The sequence below is a fragment of the Leuciscus leuciscus genome, assembly GCF_965113295.1.
Source record: "Leuciscus leuciscus genome assembly, chromosome: 5".
NCBI lineage: Eukaryota > Metazoa > Chordata > Actinopteri > Cypriniformes > Leuciscidae > Leuciscus > Leuciscus leuciscus.
In genome coordinates this window covers 50,049,366-50,068,253 of record NC_138729.1, presented here as the reverse complement: position 1 = coordinate 50,068,253, position 18,888 = coordinate 50,049,366, and the positions used below count along the sequence as shown (strand labels likewise).

The window sequence follows — 18,888 nt, the reverse complement described above, 5'->3', positions numbered from 1 at the left end:
TCTTTTTAGTTTAATCTGAGGCAGGACGACTGAGTACAAAACTGAGCAGAAAAAAACAAATGGGGGCGGGACTTAGTAGCCCTGGTGTTCGCTCTGATTGGTCAAGTCCAATGGTACTTACAACTTTTACCATTTTAATTACACACTGTATTTTTTCTCGTTTGACTGCTATTAAAGTTACTTAGCGCAGTTATTAAAAAGTAAAAAATTGTTCAGACCATTGCAGAAGTAGAAATATAAACGGCAGAGTCACGTGGTAAGTGTTTTATTTCTCATCGATTTTTTGAATGGACCGACCACAGTCGATTGTGATTAGCCTACCACATAAGGATCTGTTTTAATTGTTTTGAACAAGTTTCATTGTTATATCAGATATTGCTCATTTGAATTAATATGTTTAAACGATTATAGTGAAACATTTCCAGTAAATCATAAAACGCCCACATATTTAAAATCAGATCAATAGAGTAAGCGGCTTTTGAGCCACTGAGCGCCACCTGGAGGAAAACATGCTTCATGTTGCACAATAAACGCTTTTTCAGTGACACTCAGATCCGTGTAATCGCCTGTCATACGATGATACATGGTCAACCCAATACGGTGCTTTAGATCTGCGCTTTTTAGACTTAATTTTATCTGTAGATAAGAGCACGTATCGATCTTCTCTTAGATAAGATAGACATGAATACAGTAATGCGCGTGAGTTCAGGTGTGCGCGCTCTCGTGGCGCTCCTGCTCCTGTCTGTCTCAGCAGAAAATACAGATCAATGTGAAAGCGGAGCTGATAACTGTGATAAATGGACTGAAACATCTCACAACCAACCTCTAAATACAGGTAAAGTATTTAGTTTTCTCTGTATCCGAATCAATGACAAAATAATAATTACGAAAATGTCTGAGAAATGTTTTAAAATCTAGTTTAGTTTGTAGCCTACTCACTGGCCTGTATCCGAAACAATATCCTTTTGTGATTGAGCGTAACATCAGTAGCCTAAAGCATGCGAGTCTGCACGTAGGGTCAATGACTCATCATGGGTCAATAACGGTTTAATGAACAACAATCTTTGCAATAACATGTCTTGATCGATGCTGCCACATTAGAAAACTCATGCTTTGGTAAATCATAGGCTAATTGTGACATAACTAGAAATTATGACATAAAAAGTAACGATTATGAAGTCAAATTATGACATAATAACGCGACTTTCCAATTTTTTGTATCTCATCATAACCTTTTAAATGTCGTAATTATAATTTACCAATGTATGACTTGTCTTTTCTTAAAGGGAAGAAAAGGGCTTCCATAGGTATCTTTATAAGGTCAGTGATTAAATCATGTTGCATTAAATATGGCTGCATTATCCAGAATAGTTTGCATATTAAAGTTAATGCACTTTTCTAGATACCTGTAATATATATATATATATATTATATATATATATATATATATATATATATATATATATATATATACAAATGCTCTGAAGTTTATACAAACACTTTAAACTGGTATTTCAGCATGTACATATTGATGGCAATATGCAAGTAATAACATGGCAATTAAAACATGCAGATGTCATATTTAACATAAATGTTTAATTATCATGAACAATGTCTAAAAATTATGTAGTCTTAAAATGTTCTTTATTCCGACCCAGATGTGTTCTTGGTAGGTTTGTGATATTCATAACAACTATATCCTATTAATATGCTATGTTTATTTTTGGGGAAAACAAATTGGTAGTAAAAAACCAACTTAACAAGCCTGTTTCCCACAGTGAGTATATTGGTTTAGTTTGATGAGTTACTGTGACACACGTGAAGATAACGGATTGAGGTCACTGAATCAGCAGTTATTGTGGGTGGAATCCCATGAGTCTACACACATTTTGATAACACTGCACAGTTTGCACAGTTTATCAGGGTCCGAGGGCAAAATAAGGAATTTAAGAAGTGGCTCTTGGAAGAGTCACAAAATATTCATTTAAATATAATAAAAAAATATAAAGTAGAAACTTAATTTTAAAATTAAAACTATAGGTGGCCCAACCCTCTTACTAGCATTGTCGTTTACATACCCTTTCTCTTTAATGGTTTAAATTTTAGCTGAATTTAATTTTTTCCAGGACATTATTTAACACATTTACTCTCACGATGGCCTGAATGATAACCATCACCAGTAGAATCAAGTTTAGGATGTAAATAAAGTGGTCCTATAAAGTATTTAGAGACAACATACACTGCCTTTCAAAAGTTTTGGGTTCAGCAAGAGATTTTGCTTTAATACTTTTTAAAGAAACTAATACCTTTATTCAGCAAGAAAGCATTAAATTGATGAAAAGTGACAGTATAATATAATGTTTAAAAGATTTCTATTTAAAATAAATGCTGTTCTTTTGAATTTTCTATTCATCAATGATTTTATTTTATCACAGTTTCAAGAAAAATATGATATTTAAATATTAAAATATTTTTTCAACATTGATAATAGTCAAATGTTTCCTAAACAGCAAATCATCATATTAGAATGATTTCTGAAGGATCATGTGACAGTGAAGACTGGAGTAATGATGCTGAAAATTCAGCTTTGATCACAGGAATAAATCAAATTGAAAATAAATTGCAATAATATTTCATAATATTACTGTTTTTACTGTTTTTTTTTTTTTTTTTATCAAATAAATGCAGGTTTGGTGAGTAGAAGAGGATTCTTTCACAAAAACAAAAAAGTACCAATCCCCCAAAAAACATTTATTAGGTTTGAAATAGTTATAGTTTTGGCAAGTCACTTGAACACTTAGAGCTGCTGTAGTTCATATATCTCGATTTATCCATAACCAAAATGTCAGATATCCAGTGATGAGTGTGGAATAACTGCATCATATACAATAGATAGAACAGACTCAATATGAATTACCAGCAGTAGATTGTCGAGACTCATCCGTTGTGTGTTTCAGATGGTGTGGTGACGTACGAGCAGCTGAAGCTCATGATGTCCACTGGAAGCGTCCAGCTCGTCGATGTGCGCGAGCCGGATGAGCTGGAAGCAGGTTTTATTCCAGGAGCCTCCAACGTTCCTTGTAAGTCACACAGTTCAGCTCTGCAAACACACACACACACACACACACACACACACACACACACACACACACACACACACACACTCACACAGACTTTATGAGTGATAGTTCTTTTGTTGATGTAGTGGGAGAGGTGGAGCAGGCCCTCAGACTGAGCCCGGATCAGTTCAGAGAGCGCTACGGCGTCACAAAGCCTCACAGAGAAGACTCAGACTTCGTGCTGTACTGCATGAGAGGGATACGCAGCCTCACTGCGCTGGAGACCGCAAGAACCCTGGGATACACAAAGTACACACACACACACACACACACACACACACACACACACACACACACACACACACACACACACACACACACACACACACACACACACACACACACACACACACACACACACACACACGTTTCCTTAGCTATCTAAATGGGGACATTCCATAGACGTAATGGTTCTTATACTGTACAAACTGTATATTCCATTCCTTTACACTAACCCTACCCAACTTTCTGCATTAAAAAAAAAAAACCTTCAATTACTTTATTTTTTTTATACCAGATTTACAAATGAGGACGTCTCTAAAGGGAGGTTTTAGGAGATTTTGGTCACCTCTGTGTACAAATTTGTCCCCAAAATATAGTTAAGTAGGCACACACACACTTTTTAAACTTGGAACAGTTTGTTGAACCTTTAGACCAAAAAAAAAAAAAAAACTAAAAACTAAAACAAACAAAAAAATAGTTAGCAAATATGCTTTTTGTTGTGCATCATATTTTAAACATCAGGCTTTTATAACTCATCGTTGCACCCCATCTAGGGAAAAGGATGCAACTTTTGACAAAGCCAAAATTACTAATAAAAACGATTTTAGTTTTATTCCTCTCTCCTAAACCTAACAAAAAGAAAATACAATACACCAACCTAACTGTCTTGGGAGAAACAACTTTTCAATACTTTTAATCAGTTTCGAATCGTCACACACTGGTGACCTCTGCTGGTCAGAACAGTGTAAATGCAGGGAAAACTCAACATAAAAAAAAGAAAGAAAAACACCTTTTAGGCTACAAAACAATTGCAGATGTTTTATTGATATATTAGATGCAATAATCATCATATACTATTAAATATTAAGTGTCCTTATAATATGTGTCATTTTATTGAATTGTAGGCCTTGTTTTATGGAGTTGGTTAATCAGACCAATAAGAGACCTTTAACTAGAACAACTTCACAGAGATCCTTGAAATTTCAAAATATTTCGAAACGGAATGATGTAACGAAGCCTCGTTTACTGAAAGCATGTGACATTGGCAGTTTGATACGCACTCTGAGTCACTTGTTCAAAGCAAATGATTCTCAAAGGTTTTGAAGCTTCTCAAAGCACGTTTCAAAAGTGCCTGTCACTAAAATAAACAAAAATGGCATCAGAGTCCTTACTTTCCAAATCCTCAATATTTACAATATATTTACAAAACTATATAAAAAGCCAAGTGAACAAATTGAGAGGGAAATCAGTGTCAGAAAACAGGCAAAAGTCCAAATACACCAAACACAAACAGTGGCAACTCACCAAATGAAAAAGTCTTTCACACAGAGTATATGATGAATTACCGTGACTCCCATCTCAAACCAACACCTACTGAAGATTAGTGATACTATGACGTATAGTAATACACACATTTTTATTAACTTTGCATTATGTACTATTGTCACTTCATTTTCATAAAAATATATTTTATTTTATAAAAAATATAGTTTTTTCCCCTCTTTTGATCCAGACATGCTCTTGACATGTTTTTGATATTCACTCTTACATTATAATATATTCTTCTTAGTCTACATCTATAAAAAAATAAAAATAAAAAAAAGTAGTAAAAAACAACTGAAAAAGCCTAGAGTATATGATGAATTACCGTGACACACCCATCTCAAACCAATGGATTAGTAGTTTGTGTTCCGGTGTGAATATAGAGATTAGACGATGATGTAATACATACATTTTTGTCAACTTTGAAGTGACGACAATACAAAGTGCAAATAGTGAATTTTAATAATAATATAATTATTTCCCCCTTTTGATCCAGACATGCTCTTGACATGCTTGTTATATTCACTCTTACATTATTATATATTCTTATGCTAAAAAAAATAAAATAAAATAAAAAGTAGTAAACTCTTTCACACAGTGGGCCCTATCTTGCACCCAGCGCAATTGACTTTGGACACCAACGCATGTATCATTCCTATTTTGCACCCGACGCACAGCGGACTTTTCCCTCCACAGACGCACGTCGGTAAATTAGGAAATTAACTTGCGCTCCCGGGGTCGGTTCAGCGAAAAGAGGCGGCGTGTTTGGGCGCAAACGTTCCCTGGTGCTATTTTGCAGGTTTAGAAAACAATTCCGCCACTGACCAGGAGAAACCTCGTCAAAAGTCAGTGGCGCGTTGCGCATGTTAGTAGGGAGGTTAAGTGACTTTTGACTTCAAGTCATGATGCAAAGGTCCCCTTTGGTATTGAAGTACCTTAGGGCCATAGAAATAAATTTATCCTAAGACACAAGTGAGATCACATTTTGTATCTTATATACGCATATTTTTTTTAAATGGCCGCCGAACATACTTGAGAGGCCCATATCTTTGCTTCTGTTATAGCTATAATGACAAATTTGGTATCAACGTGTACATTTTTGGGGTCAAGGAGTCCAATAAAATAGGTTCCAAGACTAAAAAACAATAATGTTGTCCTTTCCATGACAATTGGAGGTGAAGTATGCAATTTTTTATAAAAAAAAAACACATGCCAAACACAGTCCATTCACAACTTAATAATAATTTAATAAATAACAACTTAAAGTGTTGAATATGTGTATTATGGGTGCAAAGGAACTGATTAGTGAGACAACAAGTTCATAACTATGTTCATAGTTTATAAGTAGGCAATGCCATACCTACAATATTCTAGTGATGAAGACTAATAGTTTAGTGTAAATACATCACTAAGATGATTTTCTATTTAGATGTCTGCACCACTGTGGGAACATGAGCCACGACATCCACAGAGAGACATGCAAGGGAGCCTCTGCATGCAGCATTTGCAAGGTGCCTTACAGTCAGTCTTACACTTGCAAATGACAAGTTCTGGCAAGTCCTTTGAAATAATGGTAATTGTAGTGTAGACAGGAGTTGGTGGAGAGTCTGGGGAATCCTGCTTCAATAAAAATTACGCTAACTAGTCACTAGCTAGTTATGATGAAGCTAACTAGTTACTAACGACCTAGTTATAATGAAGCTAACAAGTTACTAGCTAGCTAGTTATTAGTTATCTAACATTAAAAAAAAAATTCTATTTAATGAGAAAGTCATACGAACCTCAAAGTGTTAACCTGTCACCTCTGACCTTCAACAGCTGTCACAGCTCCTGGTGCAGATGGGATGTGTTGTTGCAGGAACTGATTTGCTATAGGCTACTCCTGACTGGTCGAAATCTCATGCTACTTAGGACAAATGTAATGTACAGAAGTAGCTGTACTGCTTAAATACAAAATTTTAGTTTTTGAAGGAAAAGATAAGTAAAGTCACTCTGATGACACAATTATTATGTGAAATGTGCATATTTACCCCCAATTGTCATGGTATGGGGAATTTTTTTTTGTTTTTTTAAACTTGAAACCAATTTTATTGGATTCCTTGACCCATAAAATGTACACTTTGACACCAAATTTGTCATTATAGCGATAACAGAAGCAAAGATATGGGCTCTAGAGTATTTTCGGCGCATTGGCGGCCATTTTTGAAACTGTTTGAAACTGTTTATTTCTGATACAAAGTGTGATCTCACTTGTGTTTTAGGATAAATTTATTTGTATGACCCTAAGGTACTTCCATACCAAAGGCGACCTTTGCATCATGACTTGAAGTCAAAGGCCTATTTTTTGGGCTTAACCTCCCTACTATGTTATTCATATGCTATTTTAAGGGCGCATGCTTGGCCATAATCAATGTAGCGTGTGCACAAAGCGCATACACTTTGCTTCTCTCATCTACACAGAAGCAGCAGTTCTCATTTTTAGAAAACCATAGCCTACATTATTACAAGGAAAAATATTAACACACGAGGGAAATCATTGTTGTGTCCATGAAGATGTGAAAAAATAAATCTAGCTTACACATTTACCCAAATTATCATACGCCTGTTTAACCGAAGCTAATTTGGGTGTGTTTCTCCATCCCCAATGTCACTTCTCTGTGTTTTACGGCCCTGATGAGAACGTCGGTCTCCTCGGCTGTGAACCGCTCCTGGCAAATCCGCTGTTATAATAGCAATCCGCCATGGAACAAGCACACCTGCTCTTAAAGGGAATGTGAGATGACGCTCTGATTGGTTTATTTCACGTTACGCCCAAACCACACCTATGAGTAATGAAGCTACTTCAGACCAACACATTTTAGATTTGCGTCGGGCGCAAGAGTCATTTATCCCGCCGGTATAATAGCAACAGCACCCGAGATCCGCCCACAGAGTTACTTGCGTTTCGCGCTTGATACTTGCGTTTCAGATCGTTAAAATAGGGCCCAGAGTATATGTTGAATTACCGTGACACATCCATCTCAAACCAACACCTACTGAAGATTAGTGATTCGTTCAGGTGCTGAATCAGTTTTTGTTTGGGTGGGAATACAGAGATTCTCATGACTCTAGAGACTATGAGTATATAAAGTAATACATTCATTTTTGTTAACTTTGCACTATTGTCACTGTATATCAGGTTTAGGCAAAATTGAGAGTTTAATAATTGTCTCTTTGCAGACTAGCTATTCAATTAAAGCATTCTTCCATAATACATCACACAATGTAAGTTAATTTAATGAAATATATAAATTAAATATTAAGGTGGTTGACTGTTTATAGTTCTATATTTTTATTTTTATTTTAATATTTTATTTACATATAACAATAACGTACACACTTCTGAATCCTAATAAAAAGCTAATAAAAATATACATCACATGCTTTCCCACATCAGCTGACTTACGCCATCAAAACAAAAGTCAAAGCTCCAGTCTCACCTCATCACAGATCTTCTGCACCTCTAGAGTGGCTTTATACACCTCGGAAGGCCCTATAACAACCGCTGTGGTGGCCATTGCAATAATGTGTCGTTGATCGGTGTCAAGATGTTAAAAAATGTGTTTTTATAGTCCAAATTTGCAGAAATCACTGACACCGCTACAGTATTTATGCTGCTTAGATCATATGACTATGAGCCATCATCAATTTTAGGCTACAAAACAATTGCAGATGTTTTATTGAAGGTAATATTTGATGCAATAATCATCATACTATTAAATATGAAGTGTCCTTATAATATGTGTAATTTTTTTGAATTGTAGGCCTTGTTTTATGGAGTTGGTTAATCAGACCAATAAGAGAACTTTAACTACAAGAAGTTCACAGAGATCATTGAAATTTCAAAATATTTCGAAACAGAATGATGTAACGAAGCCTCGTTTACTGAAATCATGTGACATTGGCAGTTTGATACGCACTCTGAGTCACTTGTTCAAAGCAAATGAGTCGCAAAGGTTTTGAAGCTTCACAAGGCACGTTTCAAAAGTGCCTGTCACTAGTGATGTGACATTTGAACCGAGGCGTCGGAGCGTGTGTCGAGAAAAAATGGGCGTGCCAGATGAAGCCGCGATTCGAGGCTTGTGTTGTTAACGTGAAAATCACGTGACTGATGACAAACGAGGCCTCGGTTTGTGTGGATACGTCATCGGTTCGGTCTGAGTGTCGCTTCTGGATAAAAGGCGGTTCGAAACTCGCGCCACCTTGTGGGTGTTGTCAGCAGTAGTAAAAAGCAGATGTAGTGTTAAAGAGTCAGAGAGTTAAATAACTATCAATGTCATTGTCGTTATTGTGTCATATATGTGTTAGGGCTGTATATTATTACATTATCAGGTTAGAATAGTTATAGTATATTGTTATTATTAATTAGCCTATAGTAGGCTTAGCTATATTATAGTCTTGTTATATTAATTAGATAAGATTATTTGGAATGCTCTGGATTTTTTTATTTGGATTGTCCTTTTGGATTTGTTTGCTTTTTGTGACTCTTCCTTTTTCCTGGTAATGGAGACAGCAAGAAAGAGGGAATCACACTGGCTCAGAATGAATGAATTTGTCTGCTATTTCTTTGCACAGTAGCTAGGTGTCACTAGTGAGCAATGCTGAATGAAGCTTCGAGTAATGAACCTTTGGCTGAAGCAATGGGCTGCGAGGTATCAGTGGTTCAGGAAGCCTCATTTTGCCATCACTACCTGTCACTAAAATAAACAAAAATGGCATCAGAGTCCTTACTTTCCAAATCTTCAATATTTACAATATATTTACAAAACTGTATAAACAAAAGTCCAAACACAAACAGTCAGTAGCTACTCACAACTCTCTTAACACAAACTCTGCCTACACTCCAACTCTCTCTGCTCAGAACACAAGCTGTCTCTAGAGGAAGTGATGACGTGCTTTTTAAAGTTCTGTGCACCAATCAGGACACAGCATCAATCAGCCTGCAGGAGCCAATCAGACAATGTTACAACAAAGAAAACAAAACACATAAACAAACCAACACTCATGATATAGTGAGGATATGGATCTCACACTTAAGGAGGAAAAAAAACCCTACATTTTGCAATTGCTGATGATATTTGCATTTTGCTGCAGATGCTGATATTTAAGTGACCAAAAAGATGAAATTCTGATGCTTGTAATGTAAATCAATGAGATCAGCAAACTACTTACATAAAATGCATATAAATATCAGTCATCACTCTATATCTTCCAATAATATGTCTTAGTAAGATGATATTTAAATGCTTAGTTTTATGATCAAAGCTCTGTAGTTTTAAAACACATAATTCAAAGCAATACAAAAATGACTAAGAGATGAACAAATAAACCTTCCTCAAAAGCCTGATGAAGGTTACTGCGTGTTACTGTCTTTCATTCGCGCAACACAAGAATAATTTAAATACATTTTCTCATATGTATTACCTCGTTATTTCATCTGACTCCATGAATGAAAAAGTTTAAATGATATCTGAGCATCATTAAATGTGAGCGAATGTTTGATTATTCTTTTTGACTCTTTACTTATATTTTACCCGTTCATATTAGGAATCTATGTCGCTTTTGAGGTCCTCACGCCTTCTGTTTTACGCGGGTCTCACGATCACAATCTCGTCAGCTTCGGTCTGTTATTGGCTGGTAACAGCAAATTACTGTAATTGTGTAAATCAATACTGTAAAAATGTAATTGGCTGGTGTACGAGTGGTACAACCAGGTAATTGGCTGTATACCTGAGACGGTCGCATTCACGCTTACACAATCAGAGATACTTTTGTATAGCCCCTGTGGTTTTTGCATACACTTGAATTTAAAGTATCGTTTACTTCAGTAGAGGTATGGCCACTACTACAGATATAAGTTGACCAACTTTACTTCTCTTATAATAGCTTTGGATTGGCCATGCTGTGATTTCTCATGTACACTCATGTATCTAAAGTATCATTAAATTAAAACAGAGGTATGATACACCCAAATTTAGGTTGGTCAAACAGCATTTGCTGCCCTAAACGGAGATTCCCTTCTTGTCTCTGCAAAACCAAGTGCACTTGAATTACTGCCAAATATTAGTCATCACTAATCTGATGCAGATTTTAGGTAACATACGAGTCCGTTTAATCTACTTGGGAAAATAATCAGAATAAAATCAAATGTTTACAATTTATTGACCAGGTAATAAAACAATAATTCCAAATCCAATTCATAGAATAAAATCATTGGTCAATCAAGTATTATAACAACAATTCAGAAATCGAGGAATTGTAGAAATATTTACCTGGCAACAACAACTACAGTTGGAAGTCTCCCCGAACCTTTTGTTAATTTTCCTTATAAACCCAGATAATTCACTATGCTTACCAACAGGTGGTGTCTGTCTTTATAATTAGATTTTTGTCCCCTATTGAGGGTTTCACAACTGTGGGATCAGAATTTGTGATTGAATGGGTTCTAGATACCTGTGTGTGGAAGAGAATACTTATTTACTTATAGTAAGTTTGAATGGAGGAGCTGGGGGAGGGCAAGGGGAACACAATATTAACTTCTTGGAGCTTTGTATTATGGCTGGGAGAATGAGACCATTTTACCAGGCGCACTGAGACATTTTAAATGATACCAAACATGTATAATTTTTATTGTACATATTTATCATTGCATAGGTTTTTAGTGAGTTTTAGGAGAGGAGGAGAAGAGGGGGAGATGATGTGACTGTAAAAGTGAGGTGTGAGCTGCACTGTGTGGATGTTGCTGTTACATATGCAAGAGAGAGTTCAAATGTTAATTTACAGGAGAGCCTTTTGTTTTCTCAAGGGTTAGTCCAGACTTTCTGGCACCCGCCTTTACATGACTCACATTTGAACTTGATTTTTCTAATAAATTATGTATGGATAATCAAGTAAACCTAAACTGCTACCGTGCTGTAATTGTTCACCTTCAAATATTACCAACAATATCAAAGTTATTCTTACGTTTACTTTATAAAAATTTAAGATTTCACAGCAAAAAGACCTTGTGAACCATGAGCTGAACTTTTGTACAATAGTACAACTTTTTACTTTCTAAAAAAGTGTAACTATCAATCAGACAACAGAAGGCATGTATTAGATCGAGTACAGCAGGGTTTTTTTTTAGCAAAGTTTTGATCATGTTGATATGATATTATATTTTGCAAATCAAATATGATATTATTGGGTTAATTCAAGAGTTTCCCTCAATGATTTGGTGTTCTTCATATGTCAACATTTATTTTTCCTTTGCTTTCTTTTATTTGTTTTGTTTTTATAGGTAGTGGCATCAGTTATATGAAACCATGTACAAATGGTTGTATGAATATAATGCAGTTTAACAATTATAACTTATGTTTATTTTTCTTCATTTGATCATTGAAAACCTGGCTATATCAGGGAATAAAAAAAAAGATCAAGCCTGGAAATGAATAAAATCAAATGAGTCATTGTTATACTGCATTTATTTAGTATATGCTTTGCTCTAAATTGTTTGAATTTAAATATAAAAATCTTGATAAAACTTGCTATTAAATTATGTTTTATGATTTAAATCCTCATCCGGTAATCACAAAAACCTAAGCAAGACAAGATCATTCAGTGAATTCATCCTCACTCACTCACAAACGACAAAAGCCAGGCATCTGTGTCTCTGTTTGTCTCTCAGGGCCCGTCATTACGCTGGAGGATTCATCGAGTGGATTCAGCGGGAAGGGCTGTGAGCAGAAAGAGTCGAGCATGAAACTTGACAACAGAGGAATGAAGCTTATTTCAGCTCCGTCAGGGACCTACAAGACTATGACAATGAATTTATACGGCACTTGACTGTTAAAGTGACAACACAGACCAAAAATGTATTCATAAAATCTCACAAATGTGTCTATATATTTTGCAAAGACTCAATAAATATTGCATTGTTTATGATACACTTTGTTTTTATGCCATATGATTTTGTCACTCTATAGTCTAAATGGACCCAGCGACACATTAGATGATTTGTTGCTCATGTATGTTTTCCCAGCTAACTGAAACAAACACTCTGAAATAGACAATTACACTATAAATTCATGATTGAGCATTGACCACACTGATGATGGTTGAAGAGTATAATAATAGGGATTTTCTAAATAAGATAATGTGAAATTCAGTATGCTGTTTCTTTGCAAGAGCTTACATGAACTTTGTGGTCTGCAACCAATAAAAAAAAAGAAAAAAAAAGATCACCTACATTTAAAATATATGTGCATGTGATATGTTGTGAGAATGGGTGACAAGCTACTTTTTCAGCAAAAATAACCAAAGCACCGGTTCTCAAACTTTCGAGGAAATGATCATCTGTCTGATCATCACCATACTAAGAGGGCCATCTGGTTTAACTTGGAAAATGGATTTAAAATTTTTCAGATTATTTTAAAAAGCAGTTTTTTTTGTTGATTTGGTTATTTATTCAGTTATTTCAGCATAAAAATTCCCTTTTTTATACAAGTGAAGTGAATTTGATGTTTTTCACCATACATGGTGTATGACGAAACTTACCAATTCACAAAAATAACGGAATGCATAGCTGATATAAAAAACTGGATGACTAGTAATTTCCTACTACTTAATTCTGAAAAAACAGAGATTCTACTTAATGGACAAAAAAAACTTCCTCACATAATAGAATACGGTCTAACACTTGATGGCTGCTCTGTCAAGTCTTCGACGTCGGTTAGGAACCTGGGTGTGCTCTCTGATACCTTTTTTATATTTTTTACTTTTTTATTTTTGATACCTCTTTGAATCTAAAACCGCATTCTTCCATCTTAAAAATATATCTAACAATTAGTTCACAATTAGTTCATGACCTCAAGGCTAGATTATTGTAATGCTCTACTGGGTGGTTGCCCTACTCGCATAATAAACAAACTACAGCTGGTCCAAAACGCAGCAGCTCGAGTTCTTACCAGAACTAAGAAGTATGACCATATTAGCCCGGTTCTGTCAACACTGCATTGGCTCCCTATTAAACATCGTATACATTTTAAAATATTGCTGATTACTTACAAAGCACTAAATGGTTTAGCTCCGCAGTACTTGAGCGAGCTCTTAATGCATTAAAGTCCTTCACGTCTACTGCAATCTCAAAATTCTGGCCAGTTGATAATACCTTGAATATCAAAATCGACTGCTGGCGGTAGATCCTTTTCCTATTTAGCAACAAAAACTCTGGAACAGTCTTCCTAACATTGTCCAGGAAGCAGACACAGTTTAAATCTAGACAAAAAAAACCCTCTCATCTCTTTAACCTGGCAAACACTATACATTCCGATTATTCAAATCAGTTAAGTGTACCCTGTAGCCCTGTAGCCCAAGACTGGTTGCCCACTGAAGCTAAGCAGGGCTGAGCCTGGTTAGTACCTGGATGGGAGACCTCCTGGGAAAAACCAGGTTGCTGCTGGAAGAGGTGTTAGTGAGGCCAGCAGGGGGTGCTCATCCTGTGGTCTGTGTGGGTCCTAACACCCCAGTGTAGTGACGGGGACACTATACTGTCAAAGAGCACCGTCCTTCGGATGAGACGTTAAACCGAGGTCCTGACTCTCTGTGGTCATTAAAAATCCCAGGATGTCTTTCGAAAAAGAGTAGGGGTGTAACCCCGGCATCCTGGCCAAATTTGCCCCTTGGCCTCTGTCGATCATGGCCTCCTAATCATCCCCATATACTGATTGGCTTCATCACTGTCTCCTCTCCACCAGTAAGCTGGTGTGTGGTGAGAGTACTGGCGCAATATGGCTGCCGTCGCATCATCCAAGTGGATGCTGCACATTGGTGGTGGTTGAGGAGATTCCCCCCTTCTATGTGAAGCGCTTTGAGGTCTCAGAAAAAGCGCTATATAAATGTAACAAATTATTATTATTATTATTATTATTATTATTAAGTGATTATTAGGCTGCATAAATTAGTTCAGCCAGACCCGGGAACACTTCCTATAACACCCGATGTACTCGCTACATCATAAGAGGAATGGCATCTATGCTAACGTTAGTCTTTCTGTTTATTCCGAGGTTTACTGTAATCAGCCGGAACCGGGCCGCATCCAGATCAGATGATGGACCTGCGCCTAGACACGACCACAACGCATCCCTGAAGTGTCAGCAGAGGTTGTGTCAACTAGACTCTCCCCTGTAAGGCCTCATCGAGACGACAGCCATTGGCACTGATCCTCAAAAAATTCGCTCCATTCCGGCGTCGTGATGACTCTTACAGAACACTTAGAGTGCAGAGAGGAACGTGCTTTGGCTCCACTCCAGGCTTTGATCACATCCCCCTCAGCAGGGTGAATATAGCCAACACCTCATCTTTCCTTAATTTAAGACACATTCAAACTGAAATTAAGACATTTATTACACTATTTGAGAAATGTAAGCATATTTACGGCCTTAAAATTATGAAAAGTGAATGTAAGAGATAAGGACAGGCGGGAACCCTGCAATTGACAGAGATCCGTCGTAGACTTGCTGCAATTGACGGAGATCCGTCGTAGACTTGCTGCAATTGACGGAGATCCGTCGTAGACTTGCTGCAATTGACGGAGATCCGTCGTAGACTTGCTGCAATTGACGGAGATCCGTCGTAGACTTGCTGCAATTGACGGAGATCCGTCGTAGACTTGCTGCAATTGACGGAGATCCGTCGTAGACTTGCTGCAATTGACGGAGATCCGTCGTAGACTTGCTGCAATTGACGGAGATCCGTCGTAGACTTGCTGCAATTGACGGAGATCCGTCGTAGACTTGCTGCAATTGACGGAGATCCGTCGTAGACTTGCTGCAATTGACGGAGATCCGTCGTAGACTTGCTGCAATTGACGGAGATCCGTCGTAGACTTGCTGCAATTGACGGAGATCCGTCGTAGACTTGCTGCAATTGACGGAGATCCGTCGTAGACTTGCTGCAATTGACAGAGATCCGTCGTAGACTTGCTGCAATTGACGGAGATCCGTCGTAGACTTGCTGCAATTGACGGAGATCCGTCGTAGACTTGCTGCAATTGACGGAGATTCGTCGTAGACTTGCTGCAATTGACAGAGATCCGTCGTAGACTTGCTGCAATTGACGGAGATCCGTCGTAGCGACGGAGAACTTTCCTGTGTATGTGACGTCGTGCCATAAAGCAAGTCGTGATTCTCGCGAGATTTGCGGGGGCACCACCTCTCAAACTTTCATTGCTGGTTTTGCACTGGTATCAAAATTCATTGACTTTAATAATTATGCTAAGTAACTTAGTAATAGCAGTCAAACAAGAAAATTACAGTGTGTAATTAAAATGGTAAAAGTCGTAAATAGCCTACCATTGGACTTGACCTTTTCTTGAAAAAGAAAAGTGGATAGAAACATGAGAGATCCAACATTATAAATCATAAATCTATTTAATTTTAAAAACTAACCATATTAGCTGCATGTATGATTTAATTATATATCATATTACTGTTTTAGCCGCATTTGATAAAATCTTTTTTTTTTATCCTCCCCCCGCCTCTTCTGAACACATGGTATATTCTGGTGATGATGGCTCATAGTCATATGATCTAAGCAGCATAAATACTGCTGCAGTTTCAATGATTTCTGCGAATTTCGACAGCGACAGTCTGAAAAAGCAATTTTTTACATCTCGACACCGATCAACGACACATTATTGCAATGGCCACCACAGCGGTTGTTATAGGGCCTTCCGAGGTGTATAAAGCCACTCTAGAGGTGCAGAAGATCTGTGATGAGGTGAGACTGGAGCTTTGACTTTTCTTTTGATGGCGTAAGTCAGCTGATGTGGGAAAGCATGTGATGTATATTTATTAGTTATTATTAGCTTTTTATTAGGATTCAGAAGTGTGTACGTTATTGTTATATGTAAAAAAAAAAATAAAAAAAAAAAATATATATATATATATATATATAATAAAATAAAAAATATAACTATAAACAGTCAAACACCTTAATATTTAATTTATATATTTCATTATATTATATTAAATTAACTTGCATTGTGTGATGTATTATGGAAGAATGCTTTAATTTAATAGATAGACTGCAAAGAGATAATTATTAAACTCTCAATTTTGCCTAAACCTGATATACAGTGAAATAGTGCAAAATTTAACAATAATGAATGTATTACTTTATATACTCATAGTCTCTAGAGTCATGAAAATCTCTGTATTCCCACCCAAACACAATAAATACTGATTCAGCACCTGAACGAAACACTAATCTTCAGTAGGTGTTGGTTTGAGATGGATGTGTCACGGTAATTCATCATATACTCTGTGTGAAAGAGTTAACTACTTTTTTTTTTTTTTTTATGTAGCATAAGAATATATAATAATGTAAGAGTGAATATCACAAGCATGTCAAGAGCATGTCTGGATCAAAAGGGGAAAATAATAAATTCAATTTTTTATAAAAATTCACTATTTACACTTTGTTCTCGTCTCTTCAAAGTTGACAAAAATTAATGTATTACTTTGTCATCGTCTAAACTCATGAGAATCTCTATATTCACACCGGAACACAAACTAATAATCCATTGATTTGAGATGAGTATGTCACGGTAATTCATCATATACTCTGTGTGAAAGGCTTTTTCAGTTGGTTTTTACAAAAATTTTTTTTAAATGTATATATATCTATATAGCATAAGAATATATAATAATGTAAGAGTGAATATCACAACCATGTCAAGAGCATGTTCATGGATCAAGAGAGGGGGAAAAACAAGAAATTATATTTTTATTAAGTTAACAAAAATCTGTATTACTTTATATGTCATAGACTCATGAGAATCTCTATATTCCCAGCAAATTTTCGGACCAGGCTTAGATGAACCACATTTACATTAAATATGAATTCTGCATATTTTGCCTCAGGTCAAGCCTGTTGCAGAAAAGAAGACTGGAAAGAAGTTTACCGTTTTCACTGCCAAATCTTACACCACACAGGTTGTGGCCGGGACCAACTATTTCATCAAGGTAAACTTGTTGTGCCACGTTCCAGCCTGCATATTGTGTTTATGATACGTGCTGAAAGTGTATTTAAAGTGTCCTATCGACCTCTTCAGGTGGATGTAGGGGGAGACTTCGTTCATCTGAAGGTTTTCAAATCACTGCCTCACGCTGGAGGAAAACTAGAACTGGACGAGATTCAGATCTCAAAATCTCAGCAGGATCCGATTAAATGCTTTTAAACACAGTGAAGAATTAATGCATCTTCTCTATCAGTGTATCATTCCCTCTCTCACATACTATACACTTCCATACTGTATAGGTTAAAATATGTGATCTACTCAATGCTGTTACAAAACTTTTATTCAAATGTACATCGTTAAAATAAACCCAATACTGTGCCTATTGTATTTGGATGAGTTTTATATGATCTTTGTCCACTTTTACAAAAGTTGTATAGAGGTGAAATAATTGCACATGAATAGTCATCATTCCAGATCTGTTTCTATATAAGATGCTGTTTCTAAAATAAAGGGAAATGAAATTTCACAGTTCAAGTCTTTGTTTCATTTACACCTCCACAAGAATGTGCCAGTAATAATATCACCATGCATACAGTACAAGTAAATAAACTGTTGTTGTTATTGCTAAACTCAAATATGAATTACTTTTAATAAACTATGTGGTTACATGAACACAATTTTAAAATGTTAGATTAAGAAAATTCTTACAAATTCAGTTTATAGGCTACAAGTGTTACAGTGCACACTGATAAATTGTATAACATGTGAAACCAACTGTTATCTGTTCTAAGATCTGAACGCGTATGCAGTAAAATATAACCAATTTAAGTGAGCTGTTGCAGTTAAATATAATAACTGTTTTTTGTTTCAAGATAAGATGAACATTTGAACAAAATATAGCTAATCATCATCAGAACACAATCTGAACAGCTGCACTTGCAAACAACATGCCAACGTTCAAGCCAATCACGTCCGACTGACCACTAAAACCAGTTCATGTAGGTTTTTTTAGATTTTGATATTGCAGTGCAAACTAGTTATCAACATCCTGAAAATCTCAACCATTAACCTCTTCAGACAAAAGGAAAAAAACAGGATTCTGTTTCAAACTGAGAACATTGAGTGATGTGTCTCTTTTTCAAATATCCTGTTTCTCATCCTCAGTCAAATTCACTGATGCATTAC

General features: G+C 36.2%; 2 protein-coding genes and 1 long non-coding RNA gene across 5 annotated transcripts in view; 1 reads left to right on the top strand and 2 right to left on the bottom strand.

The window, feature by feature from the left end:
• The window catches only part of LOC309499746 (cystatin-A-like), a 196,200-nt gene that overhangs the window by 73,817 nt on the left and 103,495 nt on the right, over positions 1–18,888 (bottom strand). The gene's annotated exons all lie outside the window — the stretch shown is intronic.
• Positions 432–18,237, top strand: LOC309499741 (thiosulfate:glutathione sulfurtransferase). Of its 2 annotated transcripts, XM_082171183.1 has the most exons (6): positions 432–835; positions 2,958–3,007; positions 3,049–3,080; positions 3,206–3,368; positions 17,606–17,707; positions 17,797–18,237. In XM_082171183.1, the coding sequence occupies exons 1-6, from the start codon at positions 682–684 to the stop codon at positions 17,920–17,922; spliced, it is 627 nt and encodes a 208-aa protein (XP_082027309.1). In that variant the 5' UTR covers positions 432–681; the 3' UTR covers positions 17,923–18,237. The 2 variants fall into 2 exon arrangements, with proteins under 2 accessions (XP_082027309.1, XP_082027310.1); XM_082171184.1 differs by lacking the exons at positions 17,606–17,707; positions 17,797–18,237 and adding an exon at positions 12,370–12,628 and having other exon boundaries at positions 496–835; positions 2,958–3,080.
• Positions 3,380–12,363, bottom strand: LOC309499753. The gene is made up of 2 exons (XR_014206324.1): positions 9,395–12,363; positions 3,380–8,694 (listed from the first exon to the last, which is right to left on the bottom strand). It is a non-coding gene; the product is annotated as an uncharacterized lncRNA (long non-coding RNA).